Source organism: Atta colombica, unplaced genomic scaffold (assembly GCF_001594045.1).
Source record: "Atta colombica isolate Treedump-2 unplaced genomic scaffold, Acol1.0 scaffold30, whole genome shotgun sequence".
Taxonomy (NCBI): Eukaryota; Metazoa; Arthropoda; class Insecta; order Hymenoptera; family Formicidae; genus Atta; species Atta colombica.
The window spans coordinates 352,056-372,322 of NW_017259404.1; the positions used below are offsets into that span (position 1 = coordinate 352,056).

The 20,267-nt window shown below is 29.9% G+C and overlaps 1 protein-coding gene across 1 annotated transcript in view; it reads left to right on the forward strand.

Moving 5' to 3' along the window:
* LOC108690240 overlaps positions 1-4,785 on the forward strand; it is a 36,851-nt gene extending 32,066 nt beyond the window's left edge. Inside the window, exons 18-20 of the mRNA XM_018197427.1 lie at positions 3,119-3,280; positions 3,420-3,648; positions 4,171-4,785. Coding sequence (XP_018052916.1) covers positions 3,119-3,280; positions 3,420-3,648; positions 4,171-4,505 — 726 coding nt within the window. The 3' untranslated portion in view covers positions 4,506-4,785. The remainder of the gene's footprint in view (positions 1-3,118; positions 3,281-3,419; positions 3,649-4,170) is intronic.
* Positions 4,786-20,267: the final 15,482 nt, after the last annotated feature.

Genomic DNA, 20,267 nt, shown 5'->3' on the forward strand with positions numbered 1-20,267 from the left:
TATATATATATATATTATTAACAAAATAAATAATAGTCCACTTGAAATATTTCAGAAGATTTTTATGAATTTTTTTCAAAATATAAGTATATCCAGGAAGTCAGAGTTTTTGAACTATTCATCTTCTTACAATATTTGCGCAGTATTTCTAAAATATTTTCATAAAATATTTTAAAACGTTTTACAAATGTTTACAAATATTTCAGAAATATATCAAACAATGATTCATATAAATATTTCATGCCGTGTGGGAATAATGAAAAAAGCATTGGAAAAGCATTAAGGAACGAAAGACTGGATATGTCGTATTGAAAAGGCGTTTTAGATTTACGAGATCAATCAAACGGATTAACTGAGATAACGAAGGATCGATGGATCGATGGACTGATCGACGGAGTCTTTTATATTTACTATTCTAATCTTGTGCCGTCTCTTTTTTTCTGTTTCTCTCGCATTTCTCTCCACGCAACAGACCCGCATCGCCGCCGATCTAATAGAGCTACGCAACAAGAGCGTGTTCGCGTTTCTAATGTTCAATGCGTTGTTCGTTCTGATCGTATTCTTGCTACAGCTGAATAAGGATCAGCTGCACGTTGTCTGGCCGCTCGGCGTCAAGACCAATATCACCTACGTCGAGGAGACCTCGGAGGTATCCGATGATCAAGCATCAGGGGAAAGGATTAAGTCGGTGCCATGGTGGTGTTCTATACACACGGTGTTAAAACCGCCCTCGATATGCTCGGATGATCATTTTTGAACATTTTCCTTTATTAAGGCTCCTGACTAGTTAGCATGCATTCAAAATCAGTCGGCGACCTGGCAAAATGTGGCGAAATCGATAGCTACACACACAAGCCATTTATTTGCTTAATTGTGGAAATGTAACGTGTCTCGTACTTAAGAAAATGGGCAGAACTATAGTTATCCTGGAATTTTATAGATAAAAGCGCATATTTCATTCATTTCAACAGCTGTTCAAACCGTGTGTTTCTGTCCGAAATTAGGCTTACTTTATCTACCTTTTACGACTATTTATTGACTATTAAGGGAGAAAAGAACAATTTCTGCCTATTTTTAAAGCAATTTTGTCATTTAAATTTATCCAAATTGTCTTTATTTACAAATGGCTTGCAACATAAATTAACGTGTCATTTCTCAACATGACCGCCGCAATTAGACAGGAGGAGCCTTAAGATTAAATTTCGCAAATAAAACTTGTCAAAATTACCAAATATTTAATATAAGAAATTAATTAAATTATCTTCCTAATATCTTCCTTATTATATAATCCTTATTATATTATTATTTTTAAAAATTATAATTGTTAATATAATTATCAACAAGTAATTAATTAGTTAATTAATCAAAGATAATTAATAAAAATCGTAATAATAATAATAATAAAAGTTTGCTAAAAATTATGTTGCGCATTTTGAAAATATTTTATTGATTCTTTATTTTGAATTTTGAATTTTTGAATTTGAATCTCTAGGCTTTGAATTTTAAGAAAATTTGGAGTGTCTCGAAATTATCAATTTATTGGATTATCTGAGTCTCGAAATTATCAATTTATTGGATTACCAGAGCATCCCAACGCGTCGAGGGCGAGTACTGTACCTCGGTGATGATTGCACTGATTCAATATATACATACATTGTTGTGTCATTAACTCAACTGACTCGTTTGACAGCACGTGGAAAGTCTCCGATTAATATTCTTACGCACAGGTACTTCACATGGGTCGGATGGAATGGCGTGGGAGATGATTTCTAGTGATCCTGACTAGAAATAACCAGAGATTAATGTCACAATAACATCTTTCCGTTTACCTCTTCTCACCAAAATGATACGAGATCGATTCATGAAATTAAATTAATCCTTATTAATTTAATTACATATTGATGTAAAAGTAGAGGACATCGAGAGACTTATTTATCTCAAAAGAATTAAAGCTAATAATTTTTGAGCAAAAATAATTCTTCAATTCTCGATTTTGTAAAAAAAATAATTTTATTTGCTTTATTCTATATAATATATTCTATATCTTATTCTACCATATATGATATTTAAAAATTATTTATTTTATTTTATCATCTAAATTGAATAATGCCTAAAAATTATTAGTAATAATTATTATTACGTGAAAATAATTAAACATTGACATTACATTTCTAATATAAATTTAAGTATCATTAAAAAACTAATATTAATTCACAATTAAAATTATTAATTATTAAAAATTTAACTGAGTAGTACTAAAGAGAATGAATTTGTCTCTCTATGTAAGAGTCTTAGGATCGCAGAGACTCTACAAAGCCTCCTGGACTTATAGAGCCTCAGATCTGCATTTCTTTTCTCGTTGTATCTAACTTTGACCATGCACCATACTGTTAGTTGTGGCAGCGGACGAGCACCACTAACGTACGCGTAACGCGATGGTTGCTTTCAGTGTCTTCGCATCGAGGATTCAACCGAGCACGTCTTAAGTTGTTCATAAGTCTATATATGCGCGTGTACATATTTTGTATATATATGTACATAAGTGTGTTAATCTTAATACGCACGAAAACCATTGATGATTACAGAATATTAACTGCTAACGACCTGTCCTTATATTTAATTGTTTTTAATCGAACACGCACTCACCAAGAAACAATTTCTGATGGCAATCGATCGATTATTACTGTTTTTTCGAATATAATTTTAAGTAAAGTTTTCTTACAAATCGCGAAAAAATAATTGTAAAATTTAAAATCAGCTCAGATTAATTTAAATTAGCTTATTTTAATTTTTTTAAATTAATTTAATTAAATTTAAAAAATTAGAATTTAATTAAAATAACACAATTGACAATTTCTTTTAAATTATCAAAAACCGCTGATTTGATTAACTATTATTAAAATTTAAGTTGTTATTAAAGTTACTATCGATAATATTACATTAATAAGTTAAAATTTTAAAGTTTTTTGGAGATTAAATAAAAAAAAGTCTTTGTTTTTAAAAAGTAAGTTAAATAAGTAGATGTATCTACTTGATTTCGATTACCACGGGCGTTGCTTCTCAAAAATAATGCTTAATCGCGTATCGCAACGTATTCTACACACGTGTGATTTTTCAGGTGCACATCTCGAAGGAGTATCTACAACTCGAGCCAATCGGTCTCGTATTTGTCTTCTTCTTCGCATTGATATTGGTTATACAGTTCACTGCGATGTTATTCCATCGATTCGGAACACTGGCCCACATTCTGGCCAGCACCAGCTTAGATTGTTACAAGAAGGTGCGTTTACATTTCTTATAAAATTATACGCGTTGCAAATGAGTTTGTCGTTTCAACTTAAAATTAGTAAAAATGACTTCTTGTTGTAATAACTTGATACTTTTTGAGCTGTTTCGTGAATGCTTAATGATATTCATAGACGAAGGATCTCTCCGAGGAAGCCTTGTTATCGAAACACGCAGTTGATATAGTGAGAGATCTCCAAAGGCTGGACGGAATAGAAGGTGATTACGAGGAGGGCAGCGGTAGCGGGCCCGGTAGACGAAAAACGATCCGGAATCTGGAGAAGAGTCGTAGAAAGACGCAGGCGATCAACACGCTCGATGTGGCCTTCAGGCAACGTTTCTTCAGCATGAATGAGGGCGCAGGTAAGCAAAAGAAGAATGACCCCCAAAACAAAGATAAAATAAAATTTTAAAAATATTTCAAATATATATTAATATATTAATACTTAACCTTTTGAAGAAAGGGAGCTTTCTAACAAAAATCTTGAAGAAAAATTTGTTTTCTAAGCAAGTTTTCGATACTGATCTCAGAGAATTCCAAAATTCAAAAATGTCAGAAAAATAATCTAATTATCCCATAAATCAAATTTCATAAAAATTGAAAAAATAATATGTTCATATAAAAGGGGATGATTTCAAATGAATTGCTTAATCTACAAAAGATTAATATTCTTAAAACTAATAATAGCGTTTTCGAGAGCAGTGAGTTTGAACCCAATCAAGATCGATTAACTCAAAAGTACCATAATCTATCTAATTAGGAACTGAAATTTTAAGAATATATATAATGTCAGAACATTAATCAACATGGATTAGGTTCAAACTCACTACATTTGAAAATTCTATAAGTTCTTTCTTTGTAATATTAAATGAAAATCTTTCCAGGTCTGTCAAGGAACATGTCGACACGACGAGAGGCGTTCAAGGCGTTTGAAGGCAGGCGCAACAGCATAATGGCAATGCGCCGGAAGTCGCAGATGCAGACCCTGGGTGCGAACAATATTTATGGCGTGGCGGGTAACCCCCTAGGAATTCAAGGCCGGCCATCCCGCAGTAGTCAGATATCCGTGAAGGATGTGTTTGAGGGACATCCGGCGACGTCGGGAACAGGCCATGTGAACGCCGGCTACGAAGGTGATGACAGCCCCGTCAACAGTCTACGTCTACAGAATCTTGGCGGCAGCCAGGTCACGTGGCGAGAGGTGAACTCCAACGTGTGACCACGTCCATCAGCTCGTTGTTGCGATAAATTAATGAAAAATTTATTTATTCGATGAATTTATTTATCGAAGAATTCATTGCCGAGTTCAATACATATTTCTTCCGAGTAGAATTTCTAAATTCTATTGCACGAAGGTTTCATCGCGCTTCTCCCCAAGAAACACACCAAATTAAGAGAAAGTTGAAATGACTTTATTTTGATGTCGGGAAAGTCAAAATGATGATTTTTTTGTTATGAAATTTAACTGTTACGTTAAAAATTAAAATAAAATCATTTTTTGTTGATTTTGTGTTCCTTGAGTTTTGCAGTTTCCTCTCAATTTTCCTCTTTTCAATACGAATTTCAAGAAAAAAAAGGGGGAAAAATGTTTCGAGTGGATTTGGTGACTTAGGAAATGTGAAAATTAACGCAAGTTCTTAAGACTATTTGAAAATGAGATCTTTAAGAAGATCATGCATTTGCAGATTCTTTATAACGGAAGTTTTTAATATTTAAGCTCCATTAATATTACGCTCCATTAACTATATCTGCAACAAAATAATTTTTATTAATACAAAAAAGAAAGAGACGTACGAATTTAGCTAAGAAAGCACAAATACATTTTCTTTTCACGTTATCTTATCACACTTTTCTAACATTCCGCTCGTTATCTGCTCTTTCTTGTCATTATTATTCCATTTTTGATCATTGAGATCCATAAAGAAATACATTCTGTATCGTAACGTTGCATTAAAGTGTTACCTTTTCTTCTTTTAACTGCACTTTTTATATATATTTTTCTACATTTTTTTCTTCTTCTGAATGTCGGGAGATTTAAATATATTTTTTCCTTTTTTTTTTATTTCCTTTTTTTTAAATACAGCAAAAATATACAATGTAAAAAATGTAGTTAAAAGAAACGAATCTAATTTTGTATTGTCACTAGTAGTAGATAAATCGATGGTGATTTATCGCGCCGATAATCGCGATGATTACGCTTACTCGTTCCGATTGTTTTTGCATATGTGATAAGGCCGATATTTAAAGTAAAAACTTGCGTATGCTGCATGAATGCGTGTGTATGTATGTAAATTGCACGGGCATATATTGAGAATGCATATATTGAGAATTGTGTGTATAATATATATAAGAATAATAATAAAGCAATAGAAAGAAATAGTAATAATATTAATAGTAATAATGACAGATATTGTGGAAGATTTTGAATAAACTTCATTCAAACAGATTGTGTCTTAACATTATTCATCTCATGTTTGATCAAAATAAAATAGCAATTACATCATTTTCTATTATCTGTATATTATCTGTTTATTATGTTACAAAGCTATCTTCATTTATAGTATAATAAATTAATAATAAAAAATATAATTAAGAACGCTAATATTTTGAGAAATATTCATAGACCTGTTTTGTATTTAAGATCTCAGGTGATTTTAATGTTCTATCCAGCTAATCTATGAAAAATAAACATCTCAAGATGGTAAAATAAAAGCTGAAACAACAAATAAATAACTGGATTGAGAAAATAAATTTATCAACGATAATAAATTTATTACGATATTTTAGTTCATTCTTCTAAAAAAAAAAACAAATAATCGGAGATCAAATGTTCTCGATATTACGCTTGAAACTTCATGTCTTCACGTATTTCTGTTTCCATGGAAACTATTATCAAATGTAGAATTTCACTTGTTTTTTTATCGATTAAATGTCATTCAGTCAATCACAATGGACTGCTCAGGGTAACTTTAGAATTCCTAATTCTGCAGCAATATTTTGTATTGGCACGAACTTATCATTGATTCAATCGTTTTCTTCTTCTTCCTTGTTTGGCCAGTTTGGAGTAACTAATGCAGCCAGAGATATCAGTAAATAAAATTCATCAGAGAGCTTTTGACTGATATTTTTTACTGATATCTTTAGCTGCATTAGTTCCGTGTTACTCCTGGCCAAAGAAAGCAGAAGAAAACTAGAGCAATGAAAGGAATCTATATTACTTTGAAGCAAATATCTGCAAATCGCATACATAAAGAACGCTTTTTAAAAATAATAATTCTAAATATAATAATTAATATTATATATATCAGATAACATGAATGCATATATAAACTATATTATTTCATACCTGCTATTAATTTCGTCATATTTGTGTATACATTTGATAATGCTTTTAATTGAGGCTCCCATGGGTACTTTCTATAGAAGCTATATTTCTATGTGCCAAGATCCATTTTTCTTATTAAAGTGCCAACGTTTCGTGATATATTCATTCTAATTCACTTTATCAGGAACATAAAGATAACTTGCGACACCTAAGCAAAACAAGTCATGAATGTTAAAATGATGTTAAAACGAATGATAAATGATATTTTAGAATTATTTTGATATCAAAATAACTACAAAATAATCAAACAGTTATTTTTCAATCATTTCTGATTCATTTTAATGTCTGATTCTCAGTTTCTTTAATGTAGAAGATTATTAAAGAGATTCTAAAGTGACAAGATTATGATTGACATTGCAGATTGCAAAGATTTCGATTTTTTGTTGCATACCCAGCAAACTTTAACATATAACCGTTACATTTATCAATTTTCCTCCTCAATAATATAATTGTATAACTTATAATATGTTATACGTTATATTGAATGGAAAATTATAACTAACAATTATATTGTTATTAATTGGTGTTTGCAATAGATCGCAAATGACTAATTTTTGTACAACTAAAATTATATTTAAAAAAGATGCGAAACGATTAAATTATATATAAATGAATAATCAGTGTATTTAAAATATTTGTAAAAATTTGAAAAATGTAAATTGCAATTATAAAAATATTTTAAAAATCTTAAATTTAACAGCTTATTCTTTTTAATATTTCAAAATTTTTAAATAATGCTTTAATGTGTATATTTTAATTGAAATAATTATATAAATATAAAGAAGTAATAAAACACAAAAACTCGCAAAAATTTTTGTACATTTACAATGGTTAATTTATTACATTCTTTACAATGGTTTATTGGCTAATTTATATTGATTGCAACAAAAATATTTAATTGATTAAAGTAAAGATTTCTCTTTTTGATTTGTTACTAATTAATACGCTGAAAAAAATGCAAATGTAATTTTATATGAAAATTACATATATTGTATATGACCAGAAAATTACCTACAGGAAATTTTACATATTAGGCAGTACGGGTTGCGCAGCAAACTTGGCAGGGGTGATTAAGTAGGTAATGACGATGATTTTATAATATAAATAATAAAATTTTATAATATAAAGTCATTATCTACATAACTATGCCTGCCTCTGTAAGTTTTTAGTATCTGCAACACCTTGTACTACATTCATTGTGTCGTGTAACAGTACATTATTTTTAAATGTCATTTATCAAAGATCTATACTTTATGTACAAAAAATAACATCCCAGTAAACTAGAATGAATTGAAATTTTAATAGATTGAAATTATATGTATAAAATATTTATATAACAAATTATATTTCAAAAAATGAATAAATGTTTATCATAAATATTCTGTGCTGTTCGGGTTGGATTGAAAAACTGCATTTCATATTCAGAATTGAGCAATATTTAGGATGCAGAAAAAAGCTGATATTATTTTTAGGTTGAAAGCAGAAAGGTGCTTCATACAATTCTTATAAATGAGTAAAAACGCATTTCGGATTGAAAAGAATTGGTATAAAATTTAAAATATTTATTAATTTACCAACAGTACAATATATTATTCATGGGACGTTTCAACTTAACTTAGTCATCCTCAGCCATAAATTAACTTACCACAATAAAATTATTTTAAATACTACATAAAAATTAGTTGTCAACTAAACTAAGTTATAAGAATCATCTCATCTTCATGTATAAACATTAAAAAGCATTCTAGTCATATTACACGTCATATTAATAAAAAAAATGTGTAATAGTGTTCAAGTCAATTCTTCGATTGATAGCGAGAAAGGGTATAAAGTCCATGTGATTAAAATGAAGAGAAAATACATTTCAGTCTACAGAGAAGATTGTAGAAAATATTTTAATAAAACAATTGTATATGAAGAAAGGTAGGATGTTTCATAATGTGAAACGTCTTAAAATCGAATGAAAACCGTTGTATATATTGTACACAAAAAATCGATTCAATAAAGATTGAATAAGTGTGTGAAAATTGAATATAAAATTAATTTAAGAATATATAAAAAGCACTTACAGTAATTTTAATGATACGACATAAGAATAACATGTAAAAATTACAATAATATAATTGTGAGATTGTTTAGTATACTAAGCTACAAGACGTAGTTAATGTATATTGAAATTATTAGATCTTCATCGTATGATTAATAAGAATGATTAATAAGTTCGAATGACGCAGTTTGTTGCAAGAGATAAATTAAACATATAACACAAATTGTCGATCCACAATAAACAAAGAAACAAATTAAGTGTTATTATAATTAGAAGTTAAATTTAATAAATAAATATATATATCATTGAGAAATTCTGTGTCTTTTTTCAAATTAATACCATTTTTCTTTAATATGTAATGTCTCTGAAATCAGTCTTTTATTATAATTTGATTCAGATTCCATTATTTTAATGTTCTCTCAGTCTTGAGAGACCTGGTATAACTTATGTAATAATTTGCATATTACACGAACGGAAATAATAATTTCTCATATTTTAAACATCTTAATTTGACTTGTTTAATTGACTTGTTTAATTGATCTGATATAACTTCTATACAATTTGTATTGAAAAGGATTCATTTTAATGTTCATAAATGCGTATTTCTGAATTCATTTCAATTCCATTCTCGATTACAGGGATGTTTTAATAACTACTATTTATAAATAATATATTTATAAATGTGTGCGTGCGTGCATGCGTACGTGCGCTCGTGTCTATGTTGTATAATTATTAATTATTTTGCAAATATATCATTCTTATAGAGAAATAAATCGTTATGTAGACAAGAACATACTTTATTGATAGAAACAAAATGAATAAATTATTAAAATTTCGTTTAAATAATGGCAATGATAGGCGTGTACAGATGCTGGTCTAAAACAATCACATCAATAAAGTTGAACATTGAACCACACCAAATTCTGTATGTATCATAATGTATGTATCATTTTTAAAATATTAATTATTAACATTAATATAATTATATTAAATTTATATATAAATTTAATATAATTATATTAAATTTATATATAAATTATGCATATATATAAGTACGTGTATGTACTTTATATGTGTATATAAGATGACGTACATAAAAGACGTAATTTTGTCTAAAAAAATAAATCATCATATCATTATATAAATACTTTTGAAAATGTTCAAGCATTTACTATAATTTTTTCGCGATATATTTGGTCCAAGACGCTATTGCTCATAATTATGTATAACGATACATACCATCTTGATCAAAAAGTTCCCGAAATTATCACCAGGCGATGCTCTGAGTCAGCTGATTTGAGTTGTTTTTTTGGTTAGGTTACCACATCTATCATTGACATTCCCATCAAATTTTATCACTATAGCTTGACATTTGTAAAAGTTACGCCGTCTTGAGTACATCTCCTCTGCACATATTTTCGATTTTTTACAGTTTTAAAAATGGAGTTGAATTTGCATCATGATAATGCACCGTCACACAGTGCTATCATTATCCGTGAATTTTTGACCAAGAACGAAACGAATACCATCCAACAGCCATCGAATTCCTAATATGGCTCCCTGTGTTTTTTTCTGTTTGATCGAGTCAAAAAACCATTGCGTTAACAGCCGAAAGGAGATAATGGAAAAATCGAAGACGGCTCTGATGGCTATACCGACAATAGAGTTTTCCAGAAATGTTTCGAGAGCTGGATTAAGCGCTGGCATAAGTGCGTTGCAGTCGATGGGGAATACTTTGAAGGAGACAATGTCATTTTTGATGAATAAAACTTGTATTTTGAATTTTCTGAATGAATTCCGGGAACTTTTTGATCAAGGTAGTATGTACAATATATAACAATATTAACGAAAAAATAATTATAATAATATATAATAAGAATTTCTAAATTTAAATTTTATACATACAATAACATTATTATAATAAAATATATGTGTCAACAGATCATTCATCTAGATATGATGCGCATGCACGTATACCCAAGTATTTAAAACACAATATTGGAAACGTAACATATGAATTGTAAAAAGTAATACGATAGTCTCCAATATCAGACAATATGATTATAATTTATCAAATACTAAACCAGAATATGTTAAATTAATAAATATGTGATGTTCTAAACTGTACTTGTCAATATATAAGTAAATTTTATACATATACCATTTTTATATATAATCATTGTTATTATTTTTTTATTTTGATATTATTGATATACTATATAATGACGATTTATTATTATTATCTCAACATTATTATTAGAGATTAATATCCATAAAGCCAATTTTATGGAATTAATGTATGTACGGCATGTAGTTTGGAAACATCTAGAAACTGTATATTGTTTAAAATTGTTCTAACAGCTCTTCCAAATAAAACTTCACGATCATTTTTCTTTGTTAGTTTTAAAGATTGTAATAAAAACCGCATGTTGTACATACACAAAAAACCAATTGTTAAAAACGGCAATTATAATTCTAGTTGATCACAGCGCACGCGCACTCGCGCGAAAAGCGTAATTCGCTCACGCCCCAATCATAGTCGCTGATTTTGCGGTTGCGCATGGCAATAACATGCCGTTTGGTTATTTTCGGTAAAAATCACGGCCCGAATCAGGTCACCTTAAATATTCATAATTTTGAGGAATCTCATAAGCGATTGATGAAACGAGCCTTTGTTCGATTAAATCGAGAAAAGGTTGAATCGAGCGATGATCTCTCTCTTAGTCGCAGTTAACGCCTAAAGAAAACCGCCGCATTCGATTCATTACAAAAATCCGAAAGGGTACTCGCCTGTAAGAAAGAAATTAATTTCCATCCCCTTTTTCGAACTTTGGTATTTATTAATAATGCAAATATATCAAAATTAACTTCGAAAAAATCTTTGATAATTATCGATCAACAACAATCAGCCTTGGAGCGATCACAGCGTATATAAATTACAAGTGCAAATTACTAACTTTAACTATGACGAATATTGCAATATGAATATAAGCAAGAGCGACAAGACAGAAATAATGGGAAAAATACATGCTATAAGGTAAAAAAATATTTTAATATTTGTTATTATATTATTTTGTCTTTGTTTCTCTTTACTAACTACTTTTCTTTGATGTATTATATATTTTACATTTTCATTAAAGAATTGTTTAATCACGAATTTTCTAGGTAAAAATTCCCCCAATGACCTCGACATATGTTGTCAAAGTCATGACTTGGACTGATCTCCAACAGGTTTTAGCCATCACTCGTCTTTCGTTAAAAAGTGTTAACAAAAAAAGTTCTGCTGTATATGTTGAGATATGAACTATTATATATTATCAATCGGTTAGTAATTGCATTAAACTAATCGATAGAGATGGCACTTATTTCGGAAATTTACTCACCTAAAGTTTAGAACATCGCTGTTACTCGCTCCTTTTTCCTACGAACCTTGGTAGCAAGTGATTGTGTTAATTACGAAACCTTGCAGCGATGATATTAGATAACTTTCTAGTTTCAAATAAGTTTAGAATAAATTTAGAATAAGCAATCTATCTCTGTATATGTACGAAGTACTAGAATTTATCTCTGTTTAATTGATTAAATATTAAGATGATTGTATAAGATACTATTATACTGTGAAATTTTGTTTCTCTCTTGCTATCTTGTTTATCAATTAATTAATATTTGAATCTTCGGTTAGACGAGAAGTAAACTTGTTTATAAGTTCTGTTCTAATTAAATGTGTCTGGACTTAAATGAGAATTGTGTATTCTTTTATTAAGATATTTTCAACAAGTTATTGACCCAAAACGTGACTTCTAAGAAAAGTTAAATAGCTTAAATTGATAACTCTAAGAAAAGCTAAAAGTGGAGCAAAAAATAGAGAAGTAAAATTTATACAAAAGGATGGTTTTTTTCACAAATAAGAAACAAACTAAAACAGAAAAATTTAAAGCTAATAAAATAGCACTTTTAACTAGCGGCTGATGAGAATTCATAGACAGTAGACTTAGACAGTACATTGAATTTGACAAATAATAAGAAGTTCTTTAAGGAATTAAGAAAATCAAGTACAGTTATCAATATAGCCAAAAAAGAAGACGATGCAGGCTAAAGGAAGCATAGAATTTGAAAATTGTAGCATAGAGAAAACACTGTATGTACCTGATCTGACTGCAAAGATCAGATCAGGTACATACAGTGTATGATAGACAAAAGGTTTTGTCCGTCAACTCTATCACGAAGAATGAAGGAAAGGTCATTTTCAAAGAAGAAATAATAAAATAATTAAATCAAAGTATGGATGGCAAATTGAAAGAAGAGAAGTTATGCAACGGACTTTTCAAAGTGACACCAGGAAATAGAGGTGAATCATTATTAACATAAAATAACATCTGGCAATGGCATAGCAAGCTTGGACACGCAAGCATCGGAAAAATATGAAAAATCATGGACTATTGCGAAGAATCAAACATATCCTCCGAAGATCTGGAAAAAATCAAGGATATATGTCAATAAAAATCTATCAACAAGCCAAACAAACTAGATTTCAGTTTGGAGATGCGAGTCAAAAGCAGAAAGGTCACTCCAAATCATTACGGATATTTGCCCAATAGATCCAGTGACGTGATAGAAAAAACAGAAAAAAGGTATTTTCTCACCTTTCAAGACGATTATATACACTATACATTAGTTTAGTTTCTAAACAGAAAGTCTGAAGACTTCTTAAAGGAATATGTAAAACGCATAGAAGCACATTGGAACTTCAAAGTCTCAAAGTTAAAATGCGATAATGGAAAGGGGTATATGAATAAAAACATTCAAATTTGATGCAAAAACAGAGGATTGTAATGGACAATACAATGCTATATATACCTCAACTAAATGGAAGGGCTGAAAGAATCTTATAATAGAATTTTAGAATAGAATCTTATTAGATAAACGAGCATTCTTATTTGATTCTAATTTAGACAAAGAAATGTGAAGAGCTCTATATTGCTCAGTTAATATTGTGAATAAATTGCCTACGAGTAATTTAAAATGCACACCTTATGAAATGTGGAAAAAAAACAACTTTTGAAACGATGCAAATATTTGGAAGCATGGCATACGTCAAAATTTTAGAACCACTTAAAGTTCCTGACTAGTCGCGGCGGCCATATTGGAATCGTGACGTCAGAAGCAAGGAATGATACGTTAATTTATATTGCATGCCATTTTTTAAATAAAGACAATTTGGATGAAATGAACGAGATCGCTTTAAAACATTTGTTTAAAAAATCGATGAAAATTGTCCTTTGTTCCTTTGACAGTCAGTAAATAATCATAAAAGATACGAAAAATGAGCCTAGAACCTAGTGTTTCGGGCAGAAACACACGGTCTATTGAAAAGCTATTGAAACGAATAAAATATACGCTTTTACATAAAATTCCAAGATAACTTTAGTTTTCATCCATAATTACGACTTTGATAAGTACGAAATAAATCACATTTTCTCAAATAATAACGAGAAATGACATGCTACATAAATTTCGTCAAACGTCACTTTTCCATGCTTACAAATCCAACCATTTATCGTGCAGTGCTATAACACATACAAGCACGAGCCTATGTACGTGTGTGCTCACCTGCGGCGTGCCGAGAATGAACGAGACAGCGAACTACTCACACTCGTCGCTTATTATTTCAAGCGACCGAAAATGTTATCTCGGCAATCTCGGCGGTCCTAGACATCAATAAGGGGCGGAGGGCATTCTAAATAACATATAAGTTTTAATAAATTATAATAGTGTACGTATCCCTCCCATTAATCCAGAATAGTATAAATCATGTTAAAACGCACTAGTTTATGAGATATTTAATTGTTTACGATTTTGCATGCGCGTTATATACCTCCTTTATACACTCAAGTAGCAAGAATAATTTAATAAAAGTAAAATTTTACCAGAAAAAATTATAAACCAGCATTTCTCTTCACAAAAATCTTCGAAAAGAAATGCGTATATTTGAGATTCGAGATTTGTGAAGAAAATATGCTAAAAAAATCGAATGCAAAAAGCACGTTTTTCGCTTATTAAAATGAAAGATATTGAACGAATTCAAGACAGCAAAACGGCTAGGCAATTAAACATAATTGGTTGGATCCACAGGTAAGAACCAATCATACTCATTCGCTCGGCAAAGACCTAGCCGATTTATAGACTTGAACGCGCAAAATGGATTGAAATGAATTAATCCGAGCTGACATTAGTTTAATATTCGAAAAAAAAAAACATTCATATTTAAGGATTACAAATTTTTATTTCTAATAATATTTATAATAATATTTATAATAATTATACCTGAAATTAACTACTTCAAATTGGTATTAAAAAACGCACCTCAATAGGATTCGAACCTGGGATCTCTGGATTATGAATCTTCTACGTTATCCGCTACACTATTTTTTCACTTAATAAATGTGTTATTCATTCTCTACTTCAATTACAATCAGCTAAATGAAAACCAGTGCACGAAATTATAATAAAAATATAATTATTTAACAGTTATAATAAAATATAAACAACATTTACATTACTACTAAGACAACATTGAGTAAATGTCGGATAATCTAATCTCGCTTAGCCGATGTCGCGCGCCGTGACCAGCGTAATATTCAGGCTGTGTTTGAATTGGTTTGCGAGTGTTCATATCGATCATTCATTTTATTTCTAATCAAAGAGAAACAAATGAACACAATTATTTTTACGTTACAACTTTTTTGAACTTAGTTGGATTAAAATTTCTTACTTATATCTTCGAATAATTTAAGTAGCATTTATGGTCCATTTTAAAAGAAAAACTTTTTTTTATTCAATTGGATTAAAAAACTGCATTTCCTATTCACAATTTTGAATTGAGCATTCATAATGAACTCAAAACTATAATATTATTTTTAGATTAAAAGGCATAGAGATATGCTCTATGCAATTTCTATAAATGAATAAAAATGCATTCAGGATTGAAAAGGATTTTTAATATTTTAACATTCATGAATCTCTATTTCTGAAAATCTGAATCCATTTTAATCCATTTCAATCCATTCTCGTTTATTTAGAATGATAATCCGAATAAAAATTTTGCAGGATATTCCGATGCTGATTTTACAGGAAACTCATAGACCACTCAGCAAACGAGAATGGATTAAAATGGATTGAAATTTTTTCTATCCAAATGTGTATTTTAAATAGTGAATATTTTTTTGGATTTAATTGGATTCAATTAAATTCAATTGGATACAATTGGATTGAAAAACATTTCCTATTCAAAATTTTGAATTGAACAGTACAGTAGTTTATTGTACAATTATGTGTTTTTGCACAAAAAAACTAATATTATTTTTAGATTGAAAGGCATAGAGATGCAATTTCTATAAATGATTAAAAATGCATTCAGAATTGAAAAAGTCATTTTAACATTCGTGAATCAATATTTCTGAAAATCTGAATCCGAATCTCCATTTCAATTCATTTCAATCCATTCTCGTTTGCTGGGCAGACGCAGTACAACTAGCTTCGCCATATTCTATGGAGGAGGAGTCATAAGCTAATGCTTGCAAAGATAGTCAAACATAGCTCTTTCAAGTACTGAAGCTAAATACATTGCAGCCGCAGAATGTTCCAAGGAATTACTATATTTGAAGACTGCTAGAAGAACTCCAAGAAGATCTGCCTAGAATTAAACATTGATAATCAGAATATAATTGCAATTGATTAGGAAGGAGTCATTAATAGACAATTCGTATACGATTTAATCAAACGAAAGGCTATTAAATTAAGATATTGTCAAATGAAGAAAAAACAAATATTAACAAAGGTTTTAAATAGAGTAAAGTTTTTAAACTGAGAGAAAGAAGCCATGGCGAGTTAATTTGATGCAATTAAGGAGAAGTGTTGAGAATATGAATTATATTATCAATCAGTTAGTAATTGCATTAAACTCCTTGAATTAATCGATAGAGATGGCACTTATTTCGGAAGTTACTCATCTGTCTTAAAGTTTAGAACATCGTTGTTGCTTGTCCCTTTTTCCTACGATTGTGTTAATTGCGAGGTCTTGCAGCGGCGATATTAAATAACTTTCTAATTTCAGATAAGTTTCAGATAAGAATAAGTAATCTGTCTCTGTACGAAGTACTAGAATTTATCTCTGTTTAATTGACTAAGATTAATATTAAGATTATATTCTTGAGGATTTCATGGGTGCTTTCTATAAAGATTATGCGTTTCGCGGGTTTCCTCCATGTCCAGATCCATTCATGGAATACCAACGTTTCGTGAACGTGCAGTCCACTTCTTCAGGGCGAGGAGCAGCCTGATTCTGAGTTGCTCCTCTGGACCGTTCCTTTCATATTACGCTACTTGTTAGAGTGGTGGGGAGAAAGAAGAGAATGGATGGGGGAGGGGGGGAGATGGGAGAAATTGGTCGGTCTTCAATAACCGGGAGAATGATTTTTCATTTAGGTTTTTATTTATGTTGTATCTCTATTTAGATTGTTAGGGTGTTTTTGTATCTCTCTGGCTTCTCTATACTTTCTTGGAAACTATGTAATATTGGCTATTGTGGTCGTTTTATCAATATTTGATGTCCTGTTTCGATTTGTATGTTGATTGCGTGGCATTTTAACCTGACATCACGTTATTCTTTTATCCGTAGATTGACCATTGTCCCGGTTTTTCTAATGTACTTACCCATAGGAACAAGATATTTTGTATACTCTTGCGGAGCTGAGTGAAGATCTTTGATCTTTAGGATTTCTTAAGATTTTTCTTATCTTTTTGAATGGTTTGAAGATAGTTCGGATATTGTGTTTATTTAATACTCTGCTAATCCGATCTGTTGTTTCTTTGATATATAGGAAAATGAATAGAATCCTTTCAATTGCGAGTCAAAGACCGTTGTCTTGTTTGCATAATTATCTTGATTATCTTTTTTGCCGTGTCCGTTTTTCTGTAAGGCTAGTTTTAGATTGAGTTCTGTCTGTAAATGCTTTTTGTCAGCGATGGTGAAAACTCTATGTACAAATGATTGCAGACTGTTTTTGTGCTTCGTGGTGATGCGATTCGGCAGGTAGGTATCTGTGTTGGTTTTTTCTGTACACTTGATGGCCTAAGATATCATCAGCTTTCTGAAACAAGGACATCTAGGAAAGGAAATTTTCCATTTTCCTCTATATCTGGCAGAGCCGAACTCCGTAAATTCCTTATTTTCCTCAACAATCAACATCCAAATATCTATTTCACTAGAGGAAAACGGAAAACTCTCTTTCCTAGATGTTCTTGTCTCTAAGAAAGCTGACGGTATCAAATGTACAGATACAGAACCAACACACACAGATGGATATCTACATGCCGAGTCGCACCACCACTCAGTCACATCCAGCCCACAAAAACAGTCTGCAATCAACTCACTTGTACATAGAACTTTCACCATCGCTGACAAAGAACAACTACAGACAGAACTCACCTAAAACTAGTCTTACAGAAAAATGGATATGATAAAAAAGATAACCAAAATAATCAATAAACATGTAAACAAGACAACGGTCTCTGACACACAATCAGAAAGAATCCTATTCATTGTCCCATATATCAAAAAAACAACAGATCGGATTGACAGGATATTAAACAAGCACAATAATCCGAACTATTTTCAAACTACTCAAAAAAATCCAAACCACCCAAAAAAGGAAAAATCTTAAGAAATTCTAAAGATTCAAAAAATTTTAAAGAAAAAGAAAATTCAAAAACTTCTACTCAGCTCCGCAGGAATATACAAAATACCCTGTTCCTGCCGGCAAGTATACATCTAATAATCTAAATAGAGATAATGGCTACAACACAAATAAAAATCTAAATAAAAAATCATTCTCCTAATTATTAAAGACCGACCAATTTCCCCCACCTCTTCCCCCCTCCTCACTCCACAAGTAGCGTAATATAAAAGGAACGACTCGGAGGAACAAAATCAGGTTGCTCCTTGCCTTGATGAATTGCAAAGTTCAAAACGTTGGCATTCCAAGAATGGATCTGGAGACCCGAGAAAACAAGCGAAATGCATAATCTTTAAATATTAAAATTATTAAGATTGTTATACTGTGAAGTTTTGTTCCTCTTTTGCTGTCTTGTTTATCAATTAATTAATATTTGAATCTCCGATTCCGATTAAATGAGAAGTAAACTTGTTTATAAGTTCTGTTCTAATTAAATATGATTGGACTTAAATGAGAATTGTGTATTCTTTTATTAAGAAACTTTCAATAATATAAAACAAAAATTCTCTGCTTTAAAATAAATTGCTCCCAAGCAGGGGAGGAGGAGGGATGAAAGTCACTACGCGTGGAAGTCGTGCATCCCTGAAGCAGGGGAGAAGGTAGGGTGAAAATCGCGTGAAAAGTGATGTAAGCAAAGAAGGATTTTAATATTATATATATATATATAGAGCAGAAATACAATAAGACATTATTTTTCAAACTTTTTTTTTATTAACAACTTTTTAACAAAAGACGAGCAACGGCTAAAATCTGTTGGAAGTTATTCAGGATCATGACAATATATATAAATATATATCATTTGACAATATATATCAAGGTCATTGGAGCTTTCCTAATAAGGTCGTAATGTTCCCCTAATGTAAATTTTTATTCTAATAATAATAATCATTTATTTCATTTTATTTTATGTATTTCCTTTTTTTTAAGTATGTGTATTTTGCATGTTTTAATTTTTATAAAATGCATATGTATTTTCAACCATATTTTAATTAGAAATATTTTGTGATGAATTATTATAATGTTAACATTTAATTTAATAATATTTAAATGTTATTTATTAACATATACCTCTAAAAAATTATATCTTAAAAAAACAATTTATATAGAACTCAACACGTCGAAATAATAAATATCTTTTTTTATATTTTATACTTTTCATTAAATTTTCTGTAACAGTTAAACTGATATATTAATTGTTATTTTTCTTTTTCTTGAGTTTAAGCTTTTATCATTTTATTATTATTTATTTCAACATCTCTCAATCCACTATACTTAATTGTCAGTAACATAACTATTAAAAAACTAAAAGAATATATACTATTGTCGAAATCATTAAATGCAACGAAAATCATTAATAAATTTGGAAAATGCTTCATCAGAAGAGGTAAATCTATGAACATAAGAATAGAAGAATTCATTCTCGCATTCTATCACATTTAAAAAAATTGCATTTATGAGTATTTACTGATATATTGTATATATACGTATTATTAATTCACTTTTACGATTCAATTATAATATTGATTTTTCTGGTAATTTTATAGCTGTCATTTCTTATGTGAGCATTACATATATACAAAAATACAAATTATAATTATAAAGTAAAAATTTTATATCTGATATTCATATAAAATGTTTACATTATAATTATAATTCGTACTTTTGTATACATGTGTAATATTCACATATATATAAGAAATGACAGCTATAAAATTACCAGAAAAATCAATATTATAATTGAATCGTGTATATATA